Source organism: Clarias gariepinus, chromosome 10, assembly GCF_024256425.1.
Source record: "Clarias gariepinus isolate MV-2021 ecotype Netherlands chromosome 10, CGAR_prim_01v2, whole genome shotgun sequence".
NCBI lineage: Eukaryota > Metazoa > Chordata > Actinopteri > Siluriformes > Clariidae > Clarias > Clarias gariepinus.
In genome coordinates, this window is record NC_071109.1 from 20,266,665 (window position 1) to 20,291,759 (window position 25,095).

The following is a 25,095-nucleotide window of genomic DNA, read 5'->3' on the forward strand; positions in this document are numbered from 1 at the left end:
TATTATTACAAGAATTAAGTTAGAGGTAAAAGTTACTCACCTGTGTCGAAAATCCTTATTTCTTTGTGGAAGAAAAAGAAAAATATGCATGTAAAACTATGGTAATTACAAGTATATGCAATATATATATATATATATATATATATATATATATATAAAGCATGAAACGTATCCTTATGCAAGATATATATATATATATATATATATATATATTCTTTTGGCATACCTGAGTTCTAGCACACGAGTAGTATTGAGAGATGGATACACCCTGCGCACAAAATTCAGGTCACCCACGTACAGGCTGCCATCAATACCCGCTGCCAGTGCGACTGGTGCCAACAGCTTATTTCCATCTGCCAATCCGTTACAGCTCGGACACGAGATACTCCGCCGACGCCCATTGCCCATAATGCTGATGATGACTGGGGGCTGTTGGCAAACAAAGACGTTCTCCCCACAGCCTTTATGTAGAATCCCTGGAATACATAAGAAAGCAGAACGTGCAAGGATTTCACAGTAAAAAAGAGAAAAGAAAAAACTTTTAAAAGGTCAGTTTCAATAAAAGCAGTTTATAGGTTGCATTTTATAAGCTTTGTGTTTTCACTGCTGCAAGCCAGATTGTGAAGACTGTGCATATTGGGTTATTGATTGACTTAACATCACTCTGTGCAAAAAGCACCTATTTGAGCAATGCCATTCACCGTCAGCAATAAATCCATTCTTATACTGACAGAATTTAAAACACGTCCAATTATTTAACAGGTTAATTCATAGACCTAACCACTACTACCAGAGATGTTAAAAATAATGGAGAAAGCAGGTTTATGATGTAGATATGATTAAATACAGTTAGAGGAGATTTGCTAGAAAGAAGAGTATACCGCTGCGCAGGTTTAGGATGTGATGCTTGTTCAGAGACCATCCGCCAAGGTTAGAGGGCTCAAGTTCATAGCCCTGCAACACAGCCGTCCTCTTCTCCCATAACACTAGACTAGGACATGTCTCATACTCATAACCCACAGAGACTGCAATGAGAATATGTGGAGAGAGAAAGACAGAGTGAGAGAGTGGGAGAGTGAAAAGGGGTGAGCAACACAGACAGTACATGTCACTCAAAAGACATTAAAACCACATTTAATTGATTAAGTGTCGAGGCCCACATTAAGAATAAATCATTTGAAAATAAAGCTAGCTGGAAGAGAAGGAGGATAGATAGACATTTTCAAGTCTGAAGGATGTGAACTAAAATCATTTATTTCATTTAACCATGTAAAAGTCTTGGTGAGAATATTTTTTTTCCCCAGGAGAGACCCGGCCAAGAACGCAACATAAAAGGTATCAAGAAGCAAACAGACAAAACAATGAACATTTCAAACAGACAAAAACATCATCTTATTTGACAGATAATAGTATGTGAGCCAGCTAATCCTATTCCAAAAGCTTTACAGTTCTTATAACCTGTATCTCAATCAGACAGTGAGGATGATGGATCTGTATATAACACATCGGCTTCTTACATCCTTACGATACTCTAATAGTCATGAACCCACAGACGTGGCTTACTCTACTTCCTCTGGTTCCATTTTGGAAGTAGCAGGTGCATGCTTAGCATGTTAGGGATGGGTAAAAACATTAACAGGAAAATAAGTTTTGATTTCATACATTTAAAATCAAATTTTCTACTTAAAAGCCCATTTATTAGTGTGAAATAAGAATTAGGCTTTCAGCACCTACTCCAGCTCCATTGCAGTAGTTCTTGCTTTTAGTTGAAGTGATTATAATAAACTAATAATATCGCTGTTGGTGCCGTGATAATGCCTCTAATGCAGAAGACAGCTCACAGTCTACCTCACTCTGGCTCACAATGGACCTTTAGTATTCACTTGCATTCACATGTATCTTCTGCTGTACCAAATGTTCTTTTACATGACTGATTGTTCTCACACAATTGATCTGAATTCTGACACATCACACTTTGAAACAACTTCAAAAACATTTTTGTTTTCTCACATGGAAGAGAAAACACATTCCTGTCATCGTGTTGCTGTGTTGAGTGAGTTTATGATTGAGCCTGGTCCCTGGCATGGTCATGTGAAAAAGCACATGAAAAAATACAGCAGGGAAATAGTTCTTATCTAATTAGTTGTACAACTATTAAACTATATAATAGTATATATTATACTATTATCAGAATGCATTCATACATGCCAGGATGTACCAGGATCAATATCGATCTACCCATCCCTGACGAAATACCCGCCTGCACACATTTCTAACAATGACATGCTGGACACAACTGCAAAATTCTACATACATTAGTATGAATCCATTGCAAATAGGACACATTTCTGCACTTGAATTTGCCAACATTTGGAATGCAGCTACACTGAGGTGAGGAGAGGGGCAGAGTAAATAGAGCCGAGAAGATAAACGGGGTGGAGTCGCTATCACACTGTTTGCACACACCAAATCAGGGACAGAGTGCGATGCTCAGCAATTTCCTCACAGCACGGATACCTGAAGCCATTCCCCAAAGTCAGTGCTGACAAAGGCTATACGTAGAGCACTCTTCTATATCACACTGAGTTTTTGGCTTATTTAGAATAACCTTTGTATAAGCCCTTTTTACATAATGAATTTGAACCCAATGTTTTACTCACCCACTGCCTCAGAAAGGCCATAAACTCGCTGGCCATAAGCATCTGTCTTATCCCAGATGAAGGTGTAGGCGAGGTTAGGTGAGGCATGGAACCACTTTTGGAAAAGATGACCTTCCACAGCCACCATCAGATGCACCTTGATCAGGCTGAGTGGCACCACCGCTGGGGTCATGGTGATCTTCAGGAGAGAGCGGTAGCCGGCTGCCCGCGAGCTCAAGTGACACAGTTTTAGATTAGTGCCTGGTATCTCAATCAGTTCATGAAGAACCTAAAGAACATAAAGAACAAAAGATTAGCAGTTAATAGAAATTGGTGGAAGAATTTCTCCTTAGGGATAATGAAAAAATAGATAAAGCTCAGCAAAAAGGTAAAAAAAAAAAAAAAAGCATGATGAAATAAAAAACAAGATAGCATACCAAGAATGAAAATAGAAATAAAAAAATGTTGAAACTCCTCTCAGGAGTTTAATCAGGTTCAGAAGTAGTTCATACAGTATATGCAAAACACTATGCTAGTTAAAATGAAATATCTATACCCTGTAGTTTCTGCTTATTCAAAAGAAGACTGGTTAATTGACGTGCAATGTAATGTCTGAAAAAAGTAAAAAGACTTGACAGAGAAGGGCTCGGCAGTATAAAAAAAAATAGAAGGCTTTATTCAATAACTTTGGCCAAAATACAGACCATGACACAGAACATTTTATGAGACCTTGTTCTGACCTGAGTCTCAGGGATAATGGATCTTTCTCCAGGTCGAGAGCTAAAGAACGAGGACAGGGGTGAAGCTACCACAACTGGATCTGGCCTCACGAAACCGCTAAGGTCGCAGCCTGGGATTGTGTTCTCCTCTGTTTTCATCATGAGTGTGTCCATGGCATAGAAGCTGTTCCACGGTAACCACACTGTGCGCTCTTGGCTCAGAAATGGCGCACGCTCGAAATGCAGTGTGAGAGAAGCGCCTCCGTTCGCGATGAGGTCAAAGCTGCGGGAAAGAGACGAGAAAAGGAAAGCATGGAGGAAGAAGAAAAACATAATTATTTCTGCTGTACGCATTATTGATGGCACTATTATACTCTAAATGGTTTTACAAGTCAAAACAGCAGTTTTCTGGGGGGAATAATTAATTTCATTGATAAATTACAGCCATTTCAACAAAAAAGCTCGGGGTTTACAAGACTTTAAATTAACATAATAAACATTTGCTTCGTATTTGTTTTTAATGCAGTGGTATACATCAACAGCACTTGAAGCTGTGATAAACAGCAGTGCATAGGATTTAAGAGTGTCATGAGGAAGTTCAACTCCTAAATATAAAGGAGTGGGAGGAATGTATTAAAGACAGTTTGAAGGCTTTGAAGTGACTCACGTTCCATCCTGCCGTGTAAGGGTATATCCATAGTGAGGGTACTTAACGAAGGACACGTTTACCCCCACCAGGGGCGTTCCATCTGTAGTCAGAACCTGGCCTCTTATCAGGGATGCCAGACTAAAAAAAGACATGTAACTCGTGACCTTTCTTAAACAAGTTTCAACAAAGCAAGAAATAAATTATATATAAGTCTCTATCCATGGCTCGAAATCTTGACATAGATGCCCTACTTCAACTAGAGCAAACCTGATAATGTACCTGGCATTAAAAGGGTTTTCTCCCTGAATGATATGAGTGCTGTCCCGGCCAACCAACATGTTGACACGCTCATAGAAGGAGCGAACCTTCTGGACAGGTAACTGGCTCTGCTGGATCACTTGCAGTGGGTCTCGAGAGCCTCGACATAAAGGACTGTTTTGACATGGGCTCTGGATACAGCAATCTGGGTCCATGCAGTCCGTCAGACCATCTACAGGAAGAGAAAATACCCACCGTCACAGGTAATATGATCATTTCATTTGTTCCTTGCTTTCGTTTGACCTTCGTTTCAAAATATTAAACTAATGTTTTCTTTTCTCCTTCCAAAAATCTAATCCAAAATCAATAGTACTAAGGTTTTTTTTTTTTGACACTCAGTTACTGTAGCTTTATATTTTTCTGAATAGCTAAATAAAAAGCACAAGCCCGATTCTAAAGCCGAATTATTTTCTGTTACTGTAGCTGAATGTAAAAGGCAAAAGTAAGAGAAAAAGGGCGAGATAAAGGTGAATACAGAAGGTGGGCCCAGAAAAAGGCACCTTGGGTCAGAGAAAACATTTATCTCTTTAACTGCATCCCACTGAGACGAACTGTCCACTCAAAGTCACTCTGACCCTTGAGTGGGAAGACTTTCAAGGCCACCATAATACACACGGAGCTAACACTGCACTAGACCACAACCTGGCCAATCTGTAACTTTATGCAATTTCTCTAATCAAAATGTAGACATTACTGACCACGTTCAGGGCATCTAAGCGCAACAGTTATATGGTGTAATAAAAATAATTAAAAATGAAAGTCAAATTGTACATTCAAGTGCCACACTGCCATAACTCACAGAACGACTGATGCAATGCAGGTCAAGCTCATAAAAAATACAAACAGACTGTCAAACTAGAACTAAAAAAGAATTGAAACTTGGAATACATATGAACAAAAAACTAAATATCAGCTAACAGGGATAAAATGAGGCTATATGTTTATCTTGTGGCCACTGGGGTGAAATATTCTACAACAAATTCTTGGCTTCTACATATACTAGTTTTAAATGGAAACCTAGAAAGGGTGAATGTCCATACAGTTTAAGCATTTACAAACCTTCAAGGTACTTCAATTATTTGTGTATATACTTTACTGTAGTGAGTAGATATTCAATCCTCTCTATTAATGTCATTCTTATAATCAGTGTTGGGGGATGTTACTTTTTTGAGTAACTAATTACATTACAAAATTACTGTCTTTAAAAAGTAATCAGTTACATTACAGCGTTACTTTCTGATAAAAGTAACTAGTTCGAGTACTTTTCATTGCAGGAAATGAAAACTCCTTTGTGATTCCTCATGCATGTTGTTTTAGTCAAGACCCTTATAATTATTCTACCATCAACACAAATTTGGCCCATAATCTGTTAACTACTAATAGCAGGAATAACAAAGGGGGGCGGGCTATCGGGGGCGGGGCTTGTAGGACAAGTTTCACACATACACCCACTAAGGGACTGGGAAAGACTGCTGTTTGGCTCACGGATTACATAAATTCTCTAAATAACGGATCATTTTTCAAAAAAGTAACTAAATAACTGAGTACTTAAATGGCAGACCTAACGTGTTAGATTACTCGTTACATCAAAAAAGTAATCCAAGTACTCTAACACGTTACAACCAACACTGGTGGTCACCCATGCCCTCGGAAACTAAAAGCCAGCCTGTTCAGTCCGATGCCACAGAAGAGCCACTGAAGCACAAATTTTGTAACACATTACACCCAACACTGTTTATAATACATTTTTATGTTGCAGGTTTATAGTCGCCACTTCTCTATTAAGAAGTTTATAATTCCTTTCAGCAGGTGCAGGTTTATAGGAAGGAATGAAGCAGGGTAGAGAATCTAGATGCTGGCACAGAGCTCTAACCCTTTCTTCAAAAGCATCCACTTTAAACCAAGAAAGGTGTTAGGTCTTGGTGCTGCATAATGCAGACTGCAGTGAATGCTCGCTTGAGAGTTTTTTTGGATCCGCTCCATACAATCAAGGTGAAGGGGCAAGTATGGCACATTAATACAACCGATTTTTAAAAAAACATCGCTAAAAGTTGAAAGCTAGAAACCTTTGGGGATTATGTGAAATTTGTCATTCTGTGACAGCACGTTAGAGTTATCCATCTCTCCTAGAATTCAGGGTACATGGAGCTTGCACTTTTTGGGATCCACAAACAAATTATTTTTCAGTAGCCTTTGCAGCGCTCTCTTGACATGGAGAATGTGGTCTTCTCTGGAATACATTCAAATATGGTGTATTTAAATAATGTGCAAAATACACTCCCTGGCCAAAATAAAAATTGCACACTTTTAAGATTCTAGGCATTCAGTCACTTTTAGCTTTGATTACAGCACAAAAAGTGGTGATCAGCTCATGTAGGAAAAATCACGCTCCCAGAAACACCTCTTTCACTATTTGAATCCTGGAATATGCCTGTGCCATCAGGGAAGAAAACCTCCACTGATCTGATAAGCTGGTCATTCAGTACAATCAGGTCATCAGCTGACTTCAATTCATTGCCACATAACATTGCTGAGCCTAGACCTGACCAACTATGTCTGTTTTTACAGTTTTTATACATTGATATTAATTTTATACTCATTTTCTACTTTTTTAGCGGCATTCATTAGGGGAACAGAAAGGAAGAATTTCATTGTGCCGGGGGGAACATGTTTCTTTACTATGCATATGACAATAAAACTTGAAACTTGAAGCTACACCAGATCATAACACTGCCTCCAGAGGCTTGTATAGTGGGTACTATGCATGATAGTACATCGCTTCACAAGCTTCCCTTCGTACCCAGAGTAGATTTATTTTTATTTTTATTTTTTTACCATGCAGCGTGTTAAGCACTCTCCATGCTTCTGATCAAATTTCTTCCAGAAAGCAGACAGTTCAGCACATTCCTTATAGGTTTTAACCCAGTTCTAGTAATTTCAAATCTCTTCTGTTGTTTTCTTTACTTATTATAGCACATTGATTTGACCCTTTTAAAATGTCAACTTTTTTTTTTTTTTTTGGCCAGGCATTGTATCTTTGAGGATGACATTTATAAATGCATGAATAACGGAAGAAATTCTGACCGAGCCTTATAAATATTGATAGTCATTTACAAAGTGTTACCAAAAAGCCTCTTCCATACTCCTCCTTGTGTATGTTAACCAGAAGATAGCAACTTCTAGGTCTAGGCTAAATGTCTTAATTTGTTCTGTCAGATTCTGCTGTCTTCGCATTGTTGGACATCTCAGTGGGACTTAAATAGGGGCATACTTCCTTTTTTTGGAGCATTTTATCAAGATTAATGGCAAAGTTAATGAGAAAGTGAAAAAACAAGTGCCTGCCTCTACATGCTACTTCAGTGACTACATCCCCTCTGAGCCCTTGACAAAAAGTGATGAGGAGAGCTGGGTTGTCCCACCACCTGCAGCCAGTGTTCTAAACTCCAAAGTCAACTCTGCCACTGCGTGCTGTCCCTGCTTGCAGATTAATAGGTACACCCATCTGCCTCTTTGCCCTTGGGATATGATTGAAGACTTTGCAAAATAAGTTAACAAAATGATTATGCGAGCACTGACAGCTCGCCATGATTCTTTGTAACCTCCTGCATCCATTCTTGCGGTGAAGTCATCTGTCAGACAAGTGCATGCGAGCAATACATGCTTTTCCACTAGCTGGGAATCACAGTAGTTTAATTTGACTACATAGTGAAAAGACGAAGCTGCCACACACATCTGCCATCATCCAGGCATGTCTAATTCTAGTAGCAGTGCTTACAGAAAAAAAAAATGCTGTGTAGACAATCTGTTTATTTTTTAATAAAGTATTTACTGCATTACTGTAAAAAAAACTTTGGAACAAATATTTTGTAATAGTAAATGTCAGCTCTGCTGGCTACTTTAGTGTTGTCTGACCTCCTTCATTGTCTTTGTTGTCTGCGCAGGATGTTTCCATAGCGACGTTGCACCCAGTGCCCCTCCAGCCTGTCTTGCACTCACAGTGCCAGCTGTTCTGTCCCATGGTGCACTGTCCATTCCCATTGCACAGGTTAGGACAGCCGTCTGCAAAAGAGAAGAGTCGGGGCATAGGGAAAAGGAGAGGGTGCAGGGACAAAGGGTACAGTTGGAGTAAAAGTAAAATAAGCCAGAAAATGTGAAAAGTTAAGTTGGTTAACATTGGTCAACATGTTCTATAGTGCCTAAGGGCATGCAGTAACATGCACACTCACACACATGCAATGTAGACATAAACACACTTGCAGCACTCCCTTGAGTTCTTGTTGAAATGGGAATATTTGATAAGAACACATATAGTAGTTCCCAGTTGGTTAATTTGGGCCAGATGATTTGATTCCCTTGGCTTGCGCACACAGCTCTCCGTGTGCGAATGTGATTAGGAGAAGCTAGAGACAGATCAGATCAGATTAGAAGTCTTGTGTGTATCTAGGTGAGAGTGTGCATGGGTGAACTTGAGATAGTAGGCAGACTTAGCAAGAGAGATGAGTGGAAGCAAGGTGACAGAGTAGGTGAGAGCCTTGGGTTGTGTGATGAGCTACACGGAAGAGTGGGAATAAATTTGTGTGAGTGATTTTTGTCAAATGTATGCCAGAGGCTGAGATATGCCTTAGAATTAACTTTGGAGTTCCTACTTAATAACTTCATGAAGCATTTATAATATATGCCGTATATATTTATAACTGCCTAACATTTGAAACTGCATATAGTGTTTTCATAATGTGAGAAAAGATGCATTTTTTATGTGGAGAGTTTATAAATATGTAAAAAAAAATTATAAAGATATTTTCTTCATAAAGGAAGATTTGGAAAGGTTTAATATCGAAGTGAAAACATTGCTGTCATGTTTAGTGCAAAATCGCTGCATGTACTGTATAGAATGAGCAGCTGAGCAAACTGTACCATAAAAAGGCTAAACATGCTACTGCTGTTTTTTTTTAAAGACAAGGATTGGATGTTGTGACGGGTAATTTGGTAATTTCAACAATAAATATTTTTTAAGATATGTAGTGACAAGATTAATTCTAAAAACCAGGCCTGACTAATTATATTCTAACACCAAAAATTTCAAGTGAGGAGGAAACTGACGCTCAGTTCGTATTACTGTAAGAGGATTATCACGTATGTCAGTGTGAGTTCAGTCATGCTTAGGCCCAAAGCTCAAAGATTAACCTTAAATAGTTAACAGCTTAGCATGTCGGTGACTTCGCTGTTGGTCACCATGTTGATATGGCCTTTTAGAGTCGACCAGAATCTTTTATCATATGGTCATTAGTTCTGCCTGATTTGGCACAGGTGACATTTCAATGGATTTGTGGTTAGGGAGGACGTCATGGGCAAAAGAGCATGAAAAACCTTGAATGCACTAAGGCCCATTTACCCTTCATGAATCAAATGCAATACAGCTTTAATTAATACAATTTTCGAGATCTGAGGTCTTTGAGATGCCACATTAATAGCCCACTATGCATTGATTGTCACACAATATTGAGTTGAGAGAAAAGTCACTTAGAAATGATTGCTTCTTAAATTAAGTTGCCATTTTAGACAGCCAAATACTTATGAAGCACCAAGACAGCAGAATCTATAGTAGCCATTGATCTTTTTCGCTGGGCAGGACTGAGAACAGCCCCGCTTTTATGCCAAAGGCCAGTCAATTCTCCCCACAGTACCTAGAATAAAGTGGGGCTTCACAAGGTATTAAGACACCAAGCTAAAGTAATGTGATTGGACATCATTGTAATCCCTTGAAAAAGGAGGTGAAATTGCCTTGGGTTATGGGTCAGTACACATTCTCAGAGAAGGAGAGATGAAGGTGGAGGGAAGGCAGACAAAATCCCTCTATGTAGTTAGGAGGCAGAAGGACTATGATGTATACTGCACAATGTAACGAAAGGAAAGTAAGAAAATTAAAGGAAAAGGGGGGAAAGAAAGGAAAGGAAAGGAAAGGAAAAGAAAGAAATCGAGGGAAGGGAAGAAAAAAAGTAAGAAATATAGAAAGAAAACAACAAAGAAAGAAAGAAAGAAAGAAATGTCAGGAAACCTGCTCATCACTACATCCCACAATCTGCTTGTGTGCAGCACTATCCCCTCTGAAGGTCATAAAACTAAAGGTTAGATTCATAAATCCTTGAAACTATCCTTGGGATGGGGCTGTTATAACTCAAATACTGAAAGAACCTATAAAATACTCTCTACTAGGACTTGCCTCAGCTTGAAAATTGTACTACCACAAACTCAAATTTCTCCCTAAACTTCTAAGACAGAAGCTACAAGAAGGTTAGATGAATGTTCTTCACAAACCTCAGATAGTCTATTGCTATAGAAGAGAAGAAATGTACTGTATATCTGAGATCTGTCTAAATTCCTAATACGATATAACAAAATCTAAATTCATATATAAATAAAAACAAATAGTAAAATATGGCAGAATGTATGGATCAAGTTTCATTCAAACCTTGATGGACAAATAGAAAGAGGCACATTTGTCTTGCATGCCACTTCATCCCCAGTGAACATGGCTTACACATGTGGTCCAATCATGCATTTGATCACGTGTAAACCACGTTCACCTGGAGTGCACCAGCATGTAAAGTCAATGTGCACACTGAACAACTTTCTGCAATCACACTTTTTCTCTTCTTATTCTTTTTCGTTAATTTAATTTTGCATTAGGGATGTGCTTTTATTTTAATACGTTTCAATTAAATGTTAATGCTGGGTATTTTGGAAGGATGTACAAGGGGGGATTCAGCACGGGTTTTCTTCTTTCTCTAATTTAAATGTTAAAGGTCCCACTGATGCATCCTAATGGGGTGATTACTGAAGGTCTATTCTGCACCCCATAGTTGCTTCTTACACACTGCTGGAGTGCAACACAGTCAAATCCCTCCATTAGTAGACACTGAGACAAAGTCATTACAATGGCTTGCTTTGGCCCTGTGCCCTGCGAGCAAAAATTTTGCAGAAAAATTCTGCACCATCTCCCTGCACTTTAAACTCTGCACCACTGACTCATGAAATTCAACAATTACCTCAGGATCTGGGCTTTCCCTGGTGCCGTTAACCTCAGCTATAGTCCAGCAATCCCAGTCTTTGCAAATCTGCTGCACATGTTCCAGACCCACATTTCTTTAATTCAGCTTTTTGTTTGAGTTCTACTCTGCAGGGCTAATAAGCTTAAAAAAAAATAGACTTGTCCTTCCATGTTTGTTAATAAGAGAGAGCACTAAAGCATGCTCACGTAGGCTGCTTAGAGTATACTGTACGGATCCTCATTATGATTCATTTTTATTATTTTGCCCGAGATGCCCTCTCAGTGACCGCTGAGGTCTTTCCTTTCAGTTTGTCTTGTGATGGGTAGCATGTGGAGACAGATACTGTATATATAGGGATAGGTAGGAACGTATTCAGTGGGCTTACACTACCTTTGTCGATGTACTGGACCATTGGAAATTCACCAGTGGTTATTTGAAAGGCATCTTCGGTTATCTCAAAACCCATTTGCATTAGAAGATCTCACACATCACAGATAGATTGAGAATGATCTAAAGATTTATAACCGTCATGGTTATAATAATAAACTAGTACAAGAAAACACGGACGTAGAAGAAAACACACACACCTGCTCTACACAGCTAGGCACTCTACAGTACACCACCAAAATCTAGTCTACAGGACACACTGTGAGAAGCACACAGTCTCTACACAGCCAAGCTGTCAGGAGAAGTGCTTGCGGCCAGTGCTACGGTGCAGCTAGCACTAGGACATAGTGCGGACGAGGTACAATACCTTCTTTAGTCTCATCCCAATAGTCTGCAATAGAGAGAGCACGCAAAGAAGGGGGGAACAAGAGGGCGAAGTGAGAGGCAGGAGACATGCACACATGCAGTTATTTCGGAATATATGAGAGACTTCTGAAGCGATTGCCGCTTGTCTTTGAAAAGCGTTTAAGGGACCATATATGGAACTAGATGGCTGACTATTTTAGACGAGATTTGATGAGAGTAGCCAGACAGGCTTTCTGCAAAACTGTAGGAGGGGAATGAACTAAAATCAAGAGATGTTCAGACAGGTAAGTGTTTGTTAGAGACACTTGTGTCATCCTGCAAGTGACAGACTCTCTCTCTCTCTCTCTTTCCTTCTATCTGTCTGGCTCAGACATGTATACACACATATGCACTCACATACAGACGAACACTCACACTGAGACTTCCAGACACTGACAGAAAAACATGCTCATGCTCATAGATTTTTTTTTTTTTCATGTCTATTTTTATGAGAGAGAAGTCAGAGGCAAGCTAAAGGTGTGACTGTTTGCAGGGGAAGACATCTGGAGCTTACAGTTGTCGTTGTATTATGTGAGGCAACGTACCTGTCTGTATTGTTTGGCACGTGAGACTTAATCTTTTCTCAAACAAAACACAGCTCTAAAGCTCCTCGATTCCTCACATCCACTGTAACTTTTCTTTTATTCCTTTAGTTTTTTTTTTACCCGATTTTACCCTTTCATATAGCCTGGATTAAATACCTTTGTAAATACCACTGCTAACTTTGTCTCTTTTTAACATTAAAAGCGGCCTTAAGCAAACTCCCCTCGATATTCTGCAGATCTTCCACTCGGTTCTTATTATGTAGGTTTTCTGAGTCTTAAATAGGACAGTGTAATTAGGCTTTTTTTTTGTTTTACTTTTTTTTATTCACTTTAATATTATTAGAGTCCTCTTTCTACATGTATTTCATCATGTATAAAAGAAAGTGAAAGACGCAACAGAAGAACTACTCCATCCTTTTCTATTTGTCAGAAAACCCAGTGTACGACTTTGAACTAGTGGTTTTCAATCTCGGGTTTAGGGAAACCATTTCTGTTTTCCATGCTCTGGCACCCTTTATCCAGACCACAAAGGGCTCGCTATTGACATGATGAGCTGCATCAGCCGAGTACAAAGATAGGAGTTCGTACACCCTCAAAACATCGTTGTAGCTTATCACTGTGTTTCTTTTGTACTGAAGAAGGACTTTGTCCCTCCCATTGCTCTGTTGCTTTGAATGAATGTGACAAGACAGACAGAGTGTCTACTGAGAGTGGATGCGTGTGTACAAATGGAAAGAGGGATGCTCCGGCCGTAAAAAACCTACCGATGGTGCAGTGCTCGCCATTCCATCCCTGGTGACACTCGCACTTGCCGTCCTTGCAGGTTCCATGCTTTACACACAGAGGACTGCACACACGCTGATCACATGCCTCTCCTGTCCAGCCCTCTTCACAACGGCATGAACCACCCATACACACGCCATGAGTCCCGCAGTCCACCGAGCAAACCTCTGTAGATGTATAAAGAGGACATGTGTATATTATTGATAAATATCTTTAATAATGTTCAGTTTACACATTTCAGTTTTTATTAGGTGTCTTGTTCCTGTCCGTGTATTTTCAACAGCTATTATCAGGCCTCTCAATGTTTACAAATGAAATGGCAACTCATTCTTTATCAAGATTATTTATAGCAGCATCCAGATAAAAGTCTAGATATTTAATGACACATCAGGAAAACATTATTTTTAAGATATTTTTCAGCTAAAAAAATAGCTAAGATTGTTTTGAATACTATGTTCGACCAAGTAATTTAACGTCTATGCAACATCTCGCAGAGTACCACAAGGCTAAATCATGGGTCCGTTATTTCTAAATCTGAAGAAAGTGCAGAATAACCCTTAATCCTAAATACACCTTCATCCTAAATCCTGCCAAAATCCTCACATGCATAAAATATCTTTGCATCCTAGTTTAGAAATATGATTGTAGTACTGTATAAATTTTGAAAACTATTCATATTATTGCCATAATCCAACATTAGTGTGCTGTATGCTATAAACAGAATGCTTCTGCTAAATCAACAGGCAGGTCATGCATAATTTGTAGATTATTCCAAATAAGAGGAGACATTCAGATTTTTTGTTAACTTGCTAATTTTTTTCATGCTCTTGATACTCTTATCACTTTTAAAAATCAAATGCATTACTTTTCAGTTTTGTCTCCCCTGTTATGTTCATTGTAAGCAAACAACATCAAATGTTATTCATATGTTATTGACATCTTGTTAAATGCAAACAACCTGCAAAAGCAGTGAGCTGGGACTGACCAATGGAGCAGTCGGGGCCCATCCAGTTAGGATCACAGCTACACAGGCCTGTGTCAGGAATGAAGGCCCCATGACCGTGACACTGGTCAGGGCACTGTGCTCTGGGCAGCTCACAGTGTGATCCTCCCCAGCCTGGTTTACAGTGACACTCGCCACTCACACAGATCCCATTATTCGAGCAGGAAGGGTCTAGGCAGTCCACTGCACAGAAAAATGCACAACAAAAAACAAAGTGCTAATGTTGTCCAATAGAGTAAATCATTGGATCACATTGACATTAATAGAGAATTGATTTGGGAAATACTATAAATGAGTGTAAAGTGTATGCAGTAGCACCAGAATACGTTTCTAGAGAGAGTGCGAGTGTAAATCTAGTATGCATTCTGGGGCGTTAGTGACAAAAAGACATGCGCGCACACACACACACACATTCAGCTGAGCATGAAAAATCAATATCCTCCACACTGTAGGTCTGTGAATGAGTCTTTCCTCTCAAATGCTTTTCCCATCTCCCCCTCTCTCCTTCCCCGATCCATCTCCCCCTCTTTCGAAATTGTCCGGCCTGTTCTTTGCACGCAAGCTCGCACTGACCAAGAGAAACTGACATTGTCTGCTAAGCTGCCAAGGTGATCAGGCTGCTTAAATGGAGTGAAAGCTATTTGATAAATTGTCTGCCCCTATGAGCAGTTTAGGGGTATCACCTCCTCTCTTTACAACACCATCTCACTCTTCACTTTCATCCCTCAAAGTCATTTGCAGAAGGCTGTTCTTTTTAGGCCGCAGAAATGGTGCATCACTTTTATTGATTTCTATGCTTCTGCCACTCCAGATAAATTGTATGAGCAACTATATTGTGATGAAAATCTGACATGAGGGAAGAAAGCGAGAGGGAAATGTGCGCTTAAAAGAAAAAAAAAAGGAATAAGTGCTAACCTTGTACTCAAAACAAACGCCAGCTCTTTTTGTTGGTGGTGTGGTCTCGCACTCTTTCTCTTTCTTGCTTCTTCCCTCTTTCTTTACTAGATAATATGCCTGGCCTTTCTTCAACACGATATTTCCTCTTACCTTTACCTATTTCTGTATGTAACTCTATCTTACGCAATTTTCTTGTCTGAGTTAAAAAATATCTATAAATAAATAATACAACTCCTTGTTATTCCACTCCTCTTCCATTTCTTGCTTTTTTATTATTTTTTTTTAAATTGATGGTGTTTTCTGTCAAAACTAAGAAGCACACTTATAGACTACATACAGTACCGGTCAAATTTCTTTCTTTCTTTTTTTCTTTTACACAAGTTTGGATTTATTTTCTCCATTCTAGAACAATATTGAAGTTTTAAATAACAAAATAACAACAACAACAATAGTCATTGAGAGTTACCAGCCTCAAAAATCACCAATAATTAGCCCCTCCGATTAGAGATCTGGGCTGTTTAGGTCAAGGTGCTTTGGATTTTCAAGAACCTACAGAGAAATGAGAATATTAGTATACTGGTGTTAAACACACACATACACACCTTCAGCACAGTTCTGTCCTTTGTAACCCAGCGAACAGACACAGGTGCCCTCCTTGCAGGTTCCATGGCCGCCGCACTGAGGATCAATGCACTGATTTAATGGAATGTCACACTCCGGCCCCTTCCATCCACTGTAGCATGTACATGAGCCTTTATCATACTGTCCATTACCACTGCAGAGCACTGGACACGCAGCTGTGTGTGAGAGACAGAGAGACAAAGAGTATTCACTAATGAATTGATTGTATTCTCTCACATACCTACGCTTAGTAAATCACTGAAACACAATAAGCATAAAGAAATCACAATAAACTCCATCTCATGTTGGTGTAAGCAGTATACAAAGAGCTCACATGCTTCACTGATGACAGTTGGGGAAAAGGACTTGATTGCGAAATACATGTGTCTATGATTACTGCATTGTAGGAACAGAGAATATGAGCAGGGAATAAATAATGTGCATGTACAATCTGCATACATGACAGGAGAAAAACAGCAGGGAACCATTCCAACACCATTTTTATGAACTTGCTCATGATTGTAGCACAGACTTATTTAAATTCGTTCATCTGCTTAATTATCTTCAGTAACCGATTATCTCAGTCAGAGTCACAGCAGATTCCAGAAGCGATAAGCGTGAAGAGGGAATACGCCCTGCAGGGGACGCAAGCCCATTACAGGCCGTCCTGTAAGGGCCTGAAGTCACGCTTACTCGAGTACACTCGTTCAAACCCAGGGACAATTTAGCATAGCCAATTCGCCTAATGATGTCTGTTTGGAAGAAACCTGCTGCATCCAGAGAACATGTGCACACAGTATACCGCCGTATGTGAAGCCTGTAGTTGTGATGCTTTTAGTTTAATTTACTCTTTTAAATTATTAAGAACATTAGGCAAAAACAAACAACCATAATTACTTATTATCACCACTGGGGCTTTTTAATGAACTTTATACCCAAAAAAACACAACCCAGTATTACCCCTACTTTTAATTCTGTTTTTTTTTTTTTTTTGTGGGAAAGCATAATATACATAAGCTGACTAAAAGTTCTCAGTATTAAGCAAATAGAACCTAAAACAAAAATAAAGTCAAAACAAAAAACCCTGGGCAATATTGTTTCAGTAGCTTCACCTTCACCAGCAATAGCTTGAAGTAATCATTTACTGTCTTTCACATGTTGAGGAATATTGGCCCCAACATTACTTCAGTTTATTCTGGTTTTTGGACATTTGCTCTTAAGGTCCTGCCACAGCATTTTAGCTCGGCCATTCCAAAAACGTTATTCTTTTTATTTTACAGCTATTCTGGTGCAGATTTACTGGTGTGCTTCAGATCAATGTCCTATTGCATGACCCCATTCAGACCAAGCTTTAGCTGTGGGACAATTGGCCTTTAGATATTCTAGATTACAGAAAGGTTCATCGTTGACCCATTGACTGTAAGGTGTCTATAGGTCCTGTGGCTGTAAAATAAGCCAAAATCATCACCCCTCCATGCTGTGTTTGACACTGGTTATGCAATAAGGCAAAAAAAAACCTCCACTTTGGTCTCATACGTCCATAGGATAGTGTTCCAGAAGTCTTGTTGTTTGTTTAAATGCAGTTTTGCGAACCTCACTAATGCTTCTGTGTTTTTGAAAACCCTTTCTTCTGGCCACCCTCTCAAACAAACTTGTTCAGTCGTCTTCTAATTGTCTTGTCACATTTACTGTAACATGCTTAAATGTGAGGCCAGTGGGGTCTTGGGGTCTTTTTGTATTTCTCCGTGTAGGGCATGCTCTGACCTTCGCAGCAGTTGTTAAAGTATTTTAATAATTTTGGAATAATTTTTGTTAAATAAATAATGCCACAGTGAAAAAGCCATACAGTATGATGCTCGTCTGAAGTTGTCTTTGCCTAATACTGACACAAATGATTTTTATTATGTTTTACACAAAAAAATCATAGAATTAAAAGAGTTGGTGTTAAATTTTGAAGGTGTCCATATTTTAAACCTTTTAGATCAAAATAAATACATTTTAGTAGTTTTCTAGTAAAAAGAAAATTACACTAGTTCAAATTTCAAGATGTTGACACTTTTTTTACAGAGCATTTACATTTAGATAAAAAATACATTTAATTGTAGGCAATAAGGCTAATAATGAGAAGTTATATAAATAAATATATGGACAGTGATGCAATTTTCATATTTTTGCTTCAACCACATTAAAAAATTAAGCAATCAAGATATCATTGTGGATGTATGGACATTCATCTTTAATTCAAGGGGTTTAACAAACTCATCAGTATGAAGTACCGTGCAAAAGTCTAAAGCCAATCCTCTTTTCTTCATATTAAATTAAATTATATTATTTATTTAAAAAAAAAATGGAAACAAATGTTTTACAGTAATGAACTCTAAAGATGCAAAAGAAAAACGTGTTTCTTTATGTAACAACCTCAGCAGCAGCCCTTATTTCCCCTCTCGTCTGATCCAACCACTCCGCACTCAGCATCACCATTATAATAATCACTGGGCTGTTCATCCGTCATCATCTGCACTTGTGTTTTTTCACTGGTTCATGCCTTAGGTTAGATGGGTATTTATGTTTGAAAGATTCATGGGTGCCGTGTGGCTTCACAAATAAAAACATTCATCTAAAACTGGTCAGGTACAGGACCTGAACTGAAAATGAGAGAAAAAAAACTGCCAAAAAATAAAAGGGAAAAAAATCTGTCAGGAAGCCTGGAGAATTATTTCTCAAGAGTAAATTAAAATTTCAAGAAAGTCTGGCTCTTTGAAAGCGAAATATGAAAAATGAGCGGTGTCTGAAGATTTTTTACACAGTACTACATACTGTATATACACAGAGGCCCAAAACTTGTATACTGTACATACTTCAACAGTTATATATGCACTTTTTCAAACTTAAATTAAAATATGGCAGCAACGTAATGTATAGTATTATGTTTCCTCAAAAGATGTCAGTAGGAGCACCATCGTTGATGTGACTGTCAGAAAATAGGCATATATTTTTCATATTAAAGTGTGTATACATTTTTTGGGCCCTTATTATATACTGTTCAAATGAAATTTGAACATGTGGGCACTGAGTATATACAGTATTACTAATAGTCAATTACAAGTACACTTAAAACACAAACTAAAAACAAACAAGCAAACAAATAAGGCTACAGATATTACACCCAACTTTAGTTATAAACTCTCCTGAGCGTCTGCTGTGGCCCTCAAAAGGCATCCAGGCTCCCAGAACAATTAGCACCGCTTCAGATCTTTTTATATTTTAGTTTATCATACTTATTGTTTGAGAGTCATGTGGTTTTGTTTCAATTTTACTTGTGTATTTTCTTTTGATTTTGCATTATCTCTGTCCCTTCCCTTTGACTGTCATGTGCCTTGATCATTCTCACCAATGTCATCAGTTAACTCTTGATTAGTTTGTGTACTTTACTCCTGATGATTGAGTATCATGCATTTGATTTTCAAACCAAACTTCGGTTTCTTCTTTCCTGGTTTCCTGGTTTGATTTAAAAGTTTACTTCATAATTTTTTAACTCAGAATTATTTTCATAAAAAAAAAAAAGAAAATCCACTAAGGCACTATGAAGCACACTGCTCCTGTGTGAGTATGACTATAATTGGTTGGGACTCGCGAATAGTGTGTATGTAAGCGAATAAGAGTCTCTCGCTATGTGTGTCAGTGTGTGCTCATTAATGAGTTGTGATGGATGAGTGTTAGGATGTGAGAACAGATGTGCTCATTGGTTTTTGTCTCATTTATAAGTCTGCAACCATAAAGAGTGAACGCCTTCCTTTCACACACCCCTGATGACAAACACACACACACGCGCGCGCACGCACACAAGCGCACACAAACACACAATGCACAGTGCAGTAGTCCACCAGCCTGTTACAAGCTGTGGCCTTGAGATGGTTGCCTCTGGTGATGCATTCGCAATTTATTTTAACGAATGCTGCTCGAACATGTCCCCCAAGTTTCATCTGACAGCTGACTGAAGCAGATTCACCATCATCAATGTTCCCAAACTACATTACCCATAACCTGGGTTAGATCTGAACATCTCTCACTGGTATAATCTCCAACTTTTATTAGAGCATTTGTAGGTGAAAGAGGAATTTTATAGCATACGTCCAATGTTTTCAGCGTGCACACACACACACACACACACATACATGCAAATGAATAAGTACTGTAGACAGAGGGTCAGGAAGAGAAATAGATATATACAGATGTGTAGCTATACGGTGAAAGGAGAAGAAAGGTCAGAGGATAAAGAAAGGAGGATGAGATGGCAGAAGGGTTAAGATGAAGAAAACTGTAATGAAACAAAATGTAATCTAACAGTGAGGTAACTAAACTATTAATTACAAGGCTCCCAGGTGAACAATGGAGATATTGGCTCACGTGAACTCACATCCATCATCTCAATGCCGTAGAGACGTCTGTGCGTACAACCCTAACCCCCTCCCAACACACACACACACACACACACACACACACACACACACACGCACACATATACACACAGTGCGCTGTTCAGGAAGTTCCAAGGGTTGCAAAGGCCAGGGCAGTGAGACTAACACTAATCCCTGGGACGTACGGTGAATTAAAAGGTCAGGGGCTAGATTAGGCAGGACTGCACAGGGGCATCGTCCTGCCACTTTCCGTCAATTTAAATGGCAACCTCGGTTTATCTTTCCGATACACAGCCCCCCGAGATAGATTTTATCTGTTTGACGGATGCGGGCTATGGTGCTAACCCCCACCTTCCCCTGCTATCGTTCTAAGAGTGCTTCAGTCCCTGATGTTTACCGGCTGCATGTTTATAACTGTAATTTGGGTAAGGCGAGAATACTAGAATACACTATGGATGGGACAGAAATCCACCACAGGACACCATGTTCACACATTCACACAATTTAGAGTCTCAATTCTTCCTATTGGCCTGTTTTTTCAAATGGTGGGAAGAAGAAACCCACAAAGACATGGGGGGAGCATGCAAAACACTGCACAGACGGTAACACGAGATCAGGATTAAACTGAGAACCCAAGAGCTGTAAAGCGCCGACGCTACCTGGTGCACCAGCGGTGATTCTGATCATTTCCCCCAGATCAAGGTAATTGTTTATGTCGAAACAGTTCTTAACAGCTGTGTATAAATCTGATCATTGAAGCCAAGTGTTTTCATATACCTGGTTTATAAGCTGCACTGTATTATGTGTCATTGCCAGAACATAATCAGGAAAATATTTGAATGCCAAAATGTATAAACAAAAATACTGCACACCCAAGCTCTGGACACGCAGCTGAAGTTTGTTAAATTTAACCCTTAGGAAAGAAAAAGGATCTATCAAACACTTTAATATTTGCATGATACTAGTGTTAAGGACCTTGAAGAATAGCACCAATGGAACAAATACTGTACTGTATGTTTACCCTCTTTTCTTTTTCTTTTATGATGATCAATATGATGATGATGATTTTTTTCTTCTTTTTTACTGTCTTGCTCTTAACCACGGAACGTAATAATTCCACTTTGCGTAAAAGTGTGTCATGATTGACTCTAGCATTCAGCAGGGATTGTAAGCGTCCCCCTGCTACTCCCTGTGTCTACACTTATAACAGGAGGGCAGCAGGTGAATTGGGTCTCCTACCTTTCGAGCAGTCCATGCCATGGAAGCCGGGGAAGCAGTGACACACTCCTGACACACATTCGCCGTTTCCATGGCAATTCCTCGGGCACTCTTGCACTGAGTCTGTGAAAGGGAGGACACTTGTCTGAGAAATGGCGGTTATGAAAGAAAAGATGACGGAAAACCTTGATAGAACTGCCTAGTACACTTATTCTACTCTTGTTCGCCTTCCTATCCCTTCATCTCTACCTCGTCCTTCACGATCTTAAAATCGATGGGAAATATTTTTGTAATTTCATGTTCCAAAGTCATATACAGTACATGCAGCACGAGCAGAGTCCTCTTTGTTAAGTAAGCGTTCTTGAAAATTCATTCAAAACATTGATAATATTTCATTAGGTTCTGATCAATATTGGTCAACAGGACCAAAGAAAAAACGAAACATTAGTCATGTGTGAGTGTATCCTTTAAGCTACTGTATGTACACTGGTTTCTTTCTCTAGTGTGTCTCAAATATCGTTTTAAGCCACTCCCATCACGTTTCTATGCTTTTGCTCCCCAAGGGTCAAATAAACAAAGGGCCCAGGGCTGTAAATTGGATTGAATCACTCTTCTCTCCTCTCGTGTCTTCTCATCTCCTCTCCTTTCTCCTTCTCTCCAGAGCCCTGCATCATTATTGTTACAACCAATTCAAACCTCAAAGCATTTAATTAGCCATGTTCAGCAGCACAACTGATGTGCGTAATGTTAATTGGTGTGATACCACTTATTACAGTTATCTATTCATGTGTGAATAATATTTCTGTATGTGCAAGGTGTGCGTCTCACTCAAAGTTAAAAGGCTGTGAAGTATTTAATTTATTTAAATGCTTTATATTATCTGGTATTAATGATGAAAAAGGGCCAAGACTGCACTCAAAACACAAGACATTCAGTACCTCAGTTGTCTGAGATCTAATTAATCACATCTCTCTGTGAATTCTGTTTAATCCTGATGGGTGAGTGATGTCTGACAAGAGGGCTTTATTCTATCATTTAGATCGCTACTTTTTTTGTATCTTATTGACTGAATAACTTTTGTCTGGTGAGAGGCTGGGGAAACAACAACTGATTATAATCGTAAATCAGGGATTTTGAAACAGAGAAATAGTATGAATTCCATGTACAGAATTATATCAATCAGTCAATCAATATTGTATAGGTTCCTCTTGTACCGCCGGAAGCTCATGACTTCGCAAGACCTCTGGGGATGTGATGTGGTGTCTGACACCAGGATGCTAGCAGGTTGTGATGTGCTGAGAGTCCTGATACCTTTACAATGTGACCAGCAGTGAGTTTTTCTGCAATAACACTGGCTGTTCTGTGGGAGAGGAAAGGACCGGCTCAAATGTGTACAATCATTTTCTGGATATTTACTGGTGCTGTTGTGCTTTTTGTGAATATTTAAAAATTATATTCACGGCACTCATGAGGTTCACACTAACATTATTCATAAGAAAATCACAGACACCCTTGGGAATGCTTCACAGACCCTCTGAGGCCTTTTTACTTTCAGAAGCACTGAGGAAGTGATAGCAAGAACCATCTTGTAGACATTTCGTGTCATGCTTTAATTGATAAAACGTGTAATCGTTTTCATGTTATTATAATATAAATTAAATAATTAATTCGGGAGATGCTGCGATATAAATACGTCAATAAACTCAAACAGCTGTTTTCGAGATTGCTAGCTGCATTGTAGCATCCTGTCCATGCCGATCTTTGCATCTTTAAACACCTGTGAGAAAGGTGGGAAAAACAAAAAAAAGAATCAGAGAAGCACCAACCCCTCAACTGCTTTACTTTTCCTCTTCTACTCTTCAAACCTCTCGGCACTTTCCACATGAAAGTGGAAAACAATTCTGAGTGAATTTATCGAGCCAGTGGGAGATAAAGGCGCTGAGAGGGAGTGACTGTGCATGAGTGGATGTGAGTGCGAGAGGCTGACTGACCTAATATAGCTGTGCTAAAGGACACAGACTCTTTCTCCTTGCCATCGTTGTAAAAGGCCAGGTGCCATGTGCCTGGATCCAGATACTGCACGAACACGGCTTCGTTCAGGACCACTGTCTGGATGCTGCGTCGCTCTCGAGGAGACTCCACCACGCTCCATTTCTCCTTCCCATCCAAGCACTCCATATAGTCATACTACAGGGAGAGACACAGAAGGAGAGCGAGAGAGAAAAGAACAGTTGAGATCCTTGGATATATACGAGTGCTGTATAGTGCTTAGGGTGATAAAATCAATGCTGACGCCTACATTAAATCCACTAAAAAAAATAATCCTGTCTATGGAAACATTTTGTAAATGAGACACTATGACTGGCAGGAGTGTGACCTCCCTGAGCCACTATATACAGTACATGAAAACTGATGCATATAAAGAAAATTACAGAAAAAAACAATGGTATTTAAACAGTGAGAGTTATGCAAGCAAGTACAATAAATATGACCTATTTATTTATTATAAACTATAATTAATATTATAATTACGATTACCTGTGCGTGTGATGGGGGCAGGCCTTTGCGAATATAAACCCCGAAAAGCGCATCTTTTCCCAGGGAAATGTTGAATTTTAGAAACTGGGGCTGACTGAGATGAAGCAGTGATCTCCAGAACACACCTGGTGGTACTTCCTGGGTCACCCGCCTGCCCACATCCAGATTTCCTGTATCTATGCTGCTGTTTCGAAATGTACCAGTCCCTGAGACACACAGAATTGAATAAAATGAACCTCTTTCACCTCTTTTATTGGAGAAGAATGAAAAATAACAACAACAACAACAATTTTGCGTTCTCTATTTCTCCCAGAAATAAAGCAATGTAAGCACTTTTTCCCACGTCTGTGGGTCTTAGAGGAACCACCTTACTGTACAGAGTAAAACAAACTGTTAAGTTTGACTTGAGTTGAAGAAAATAAAAGGAAAGGGTTTATTTCTTCTTTTATTTAAAGAGATAATTCACATACACTAGGTTACATGTTAAATATTTTACCACTTGCTCTTTTTTAAAGTTTGTAGAACATATATGTTGTTTAATGGTACAGAAGATAATGGAGGTTGCATGCATGCAGTATTGATGAGATCATAGATTCTAGTCACTGATATTTTTGACAGGATGATTTCCTGTGCATTTCAAGCATCAATTATGTAAAATGGTAATCAATTTTAATAGTTAAAAATACCTAAAACACACTATGCTTCATGTTTTAATGGCCCTCACAGGCAACTGCCGTAACGTGGAAACGTGCATGTGTAAACAGCCAATAACCGCCCCTACTCACAACACAGCTGTGTATGGCTAACCATTAAAATGGCTCCACATGGCTAAAACAATTGTTCACTTTGTACTAAATCAACCATAATCTTAAAAGATAGGATTTAGATCATTGGGACTGCAGAAGT

The 25,095-nt window shown here is 39.0% G+C and overlaps 1 protein-coding gene across 2 annotated transcripts in view; it reads right to left on the bottom strand.

Annotated features, from left to right (window-relative positions):
* The window catches only part of tenm2a (teneurin transmembrane protein 2a), a 245,280-nt gene that overhangs the window by 13,330 nt on the left and 206,855 nt on the right, over positions 1-25,095 (bottom strand). Inside the window, exons 7-21 of one of the 2 annotated variants that reach the window (XM_053505760.1) lie at positions 24,190-24,395; positions 23,643-23,838; positions 21,673-21,774; positions 15,997-16,191; positions 14,480-14,680; positions 13,476-13,661; positions 12,129-12,152; positions 8,238-8,384; positions 4,287-4,497; positions 4,026-4,145; positions 3,380-3,641; positions 2,661-2,928; positions 882-1,025; positions 227-476; positions 41-61 (exon numbers count right to left, since the gene is read on the bottom strand). In XM_053505760.1, coding sequence (XP_053361735.1) covers positions 41-61; positions 227-476; positions 882-1,025; positions 2,661-2,928; positions 3,380-3,641; positions 4,026-4,145; positions 4,287-4,497; positions 8,238-8,384; positions 12,129-12,152; positions 13,476-13,661; positions 14,480-14,680; positions 15,997-16,191; positions 21,673-21,774; positions 23,643-23,838; positions 24,190-24,395 — 2,533 coding nt within the window. The remainder of the gene's footprint in view (positions 1-40; positions 62-226; positions 477-881; positions 1,026-2,660; positions 2,929-3,379; positions 3,642-4,025; positions 4,146-4,286; positions 4,498-8,237; positions 8,385-12,128; positions 12,153-13,475; positions 13,662-14,479; positions 14,681-15,996; positions 16,192-21,672; positions 21,775-23,642; positions 23,839-24,189; positions 24,396-25,095) is intronic. The other variant, XM_053505761.1, reaches the window with a different exon arrangement.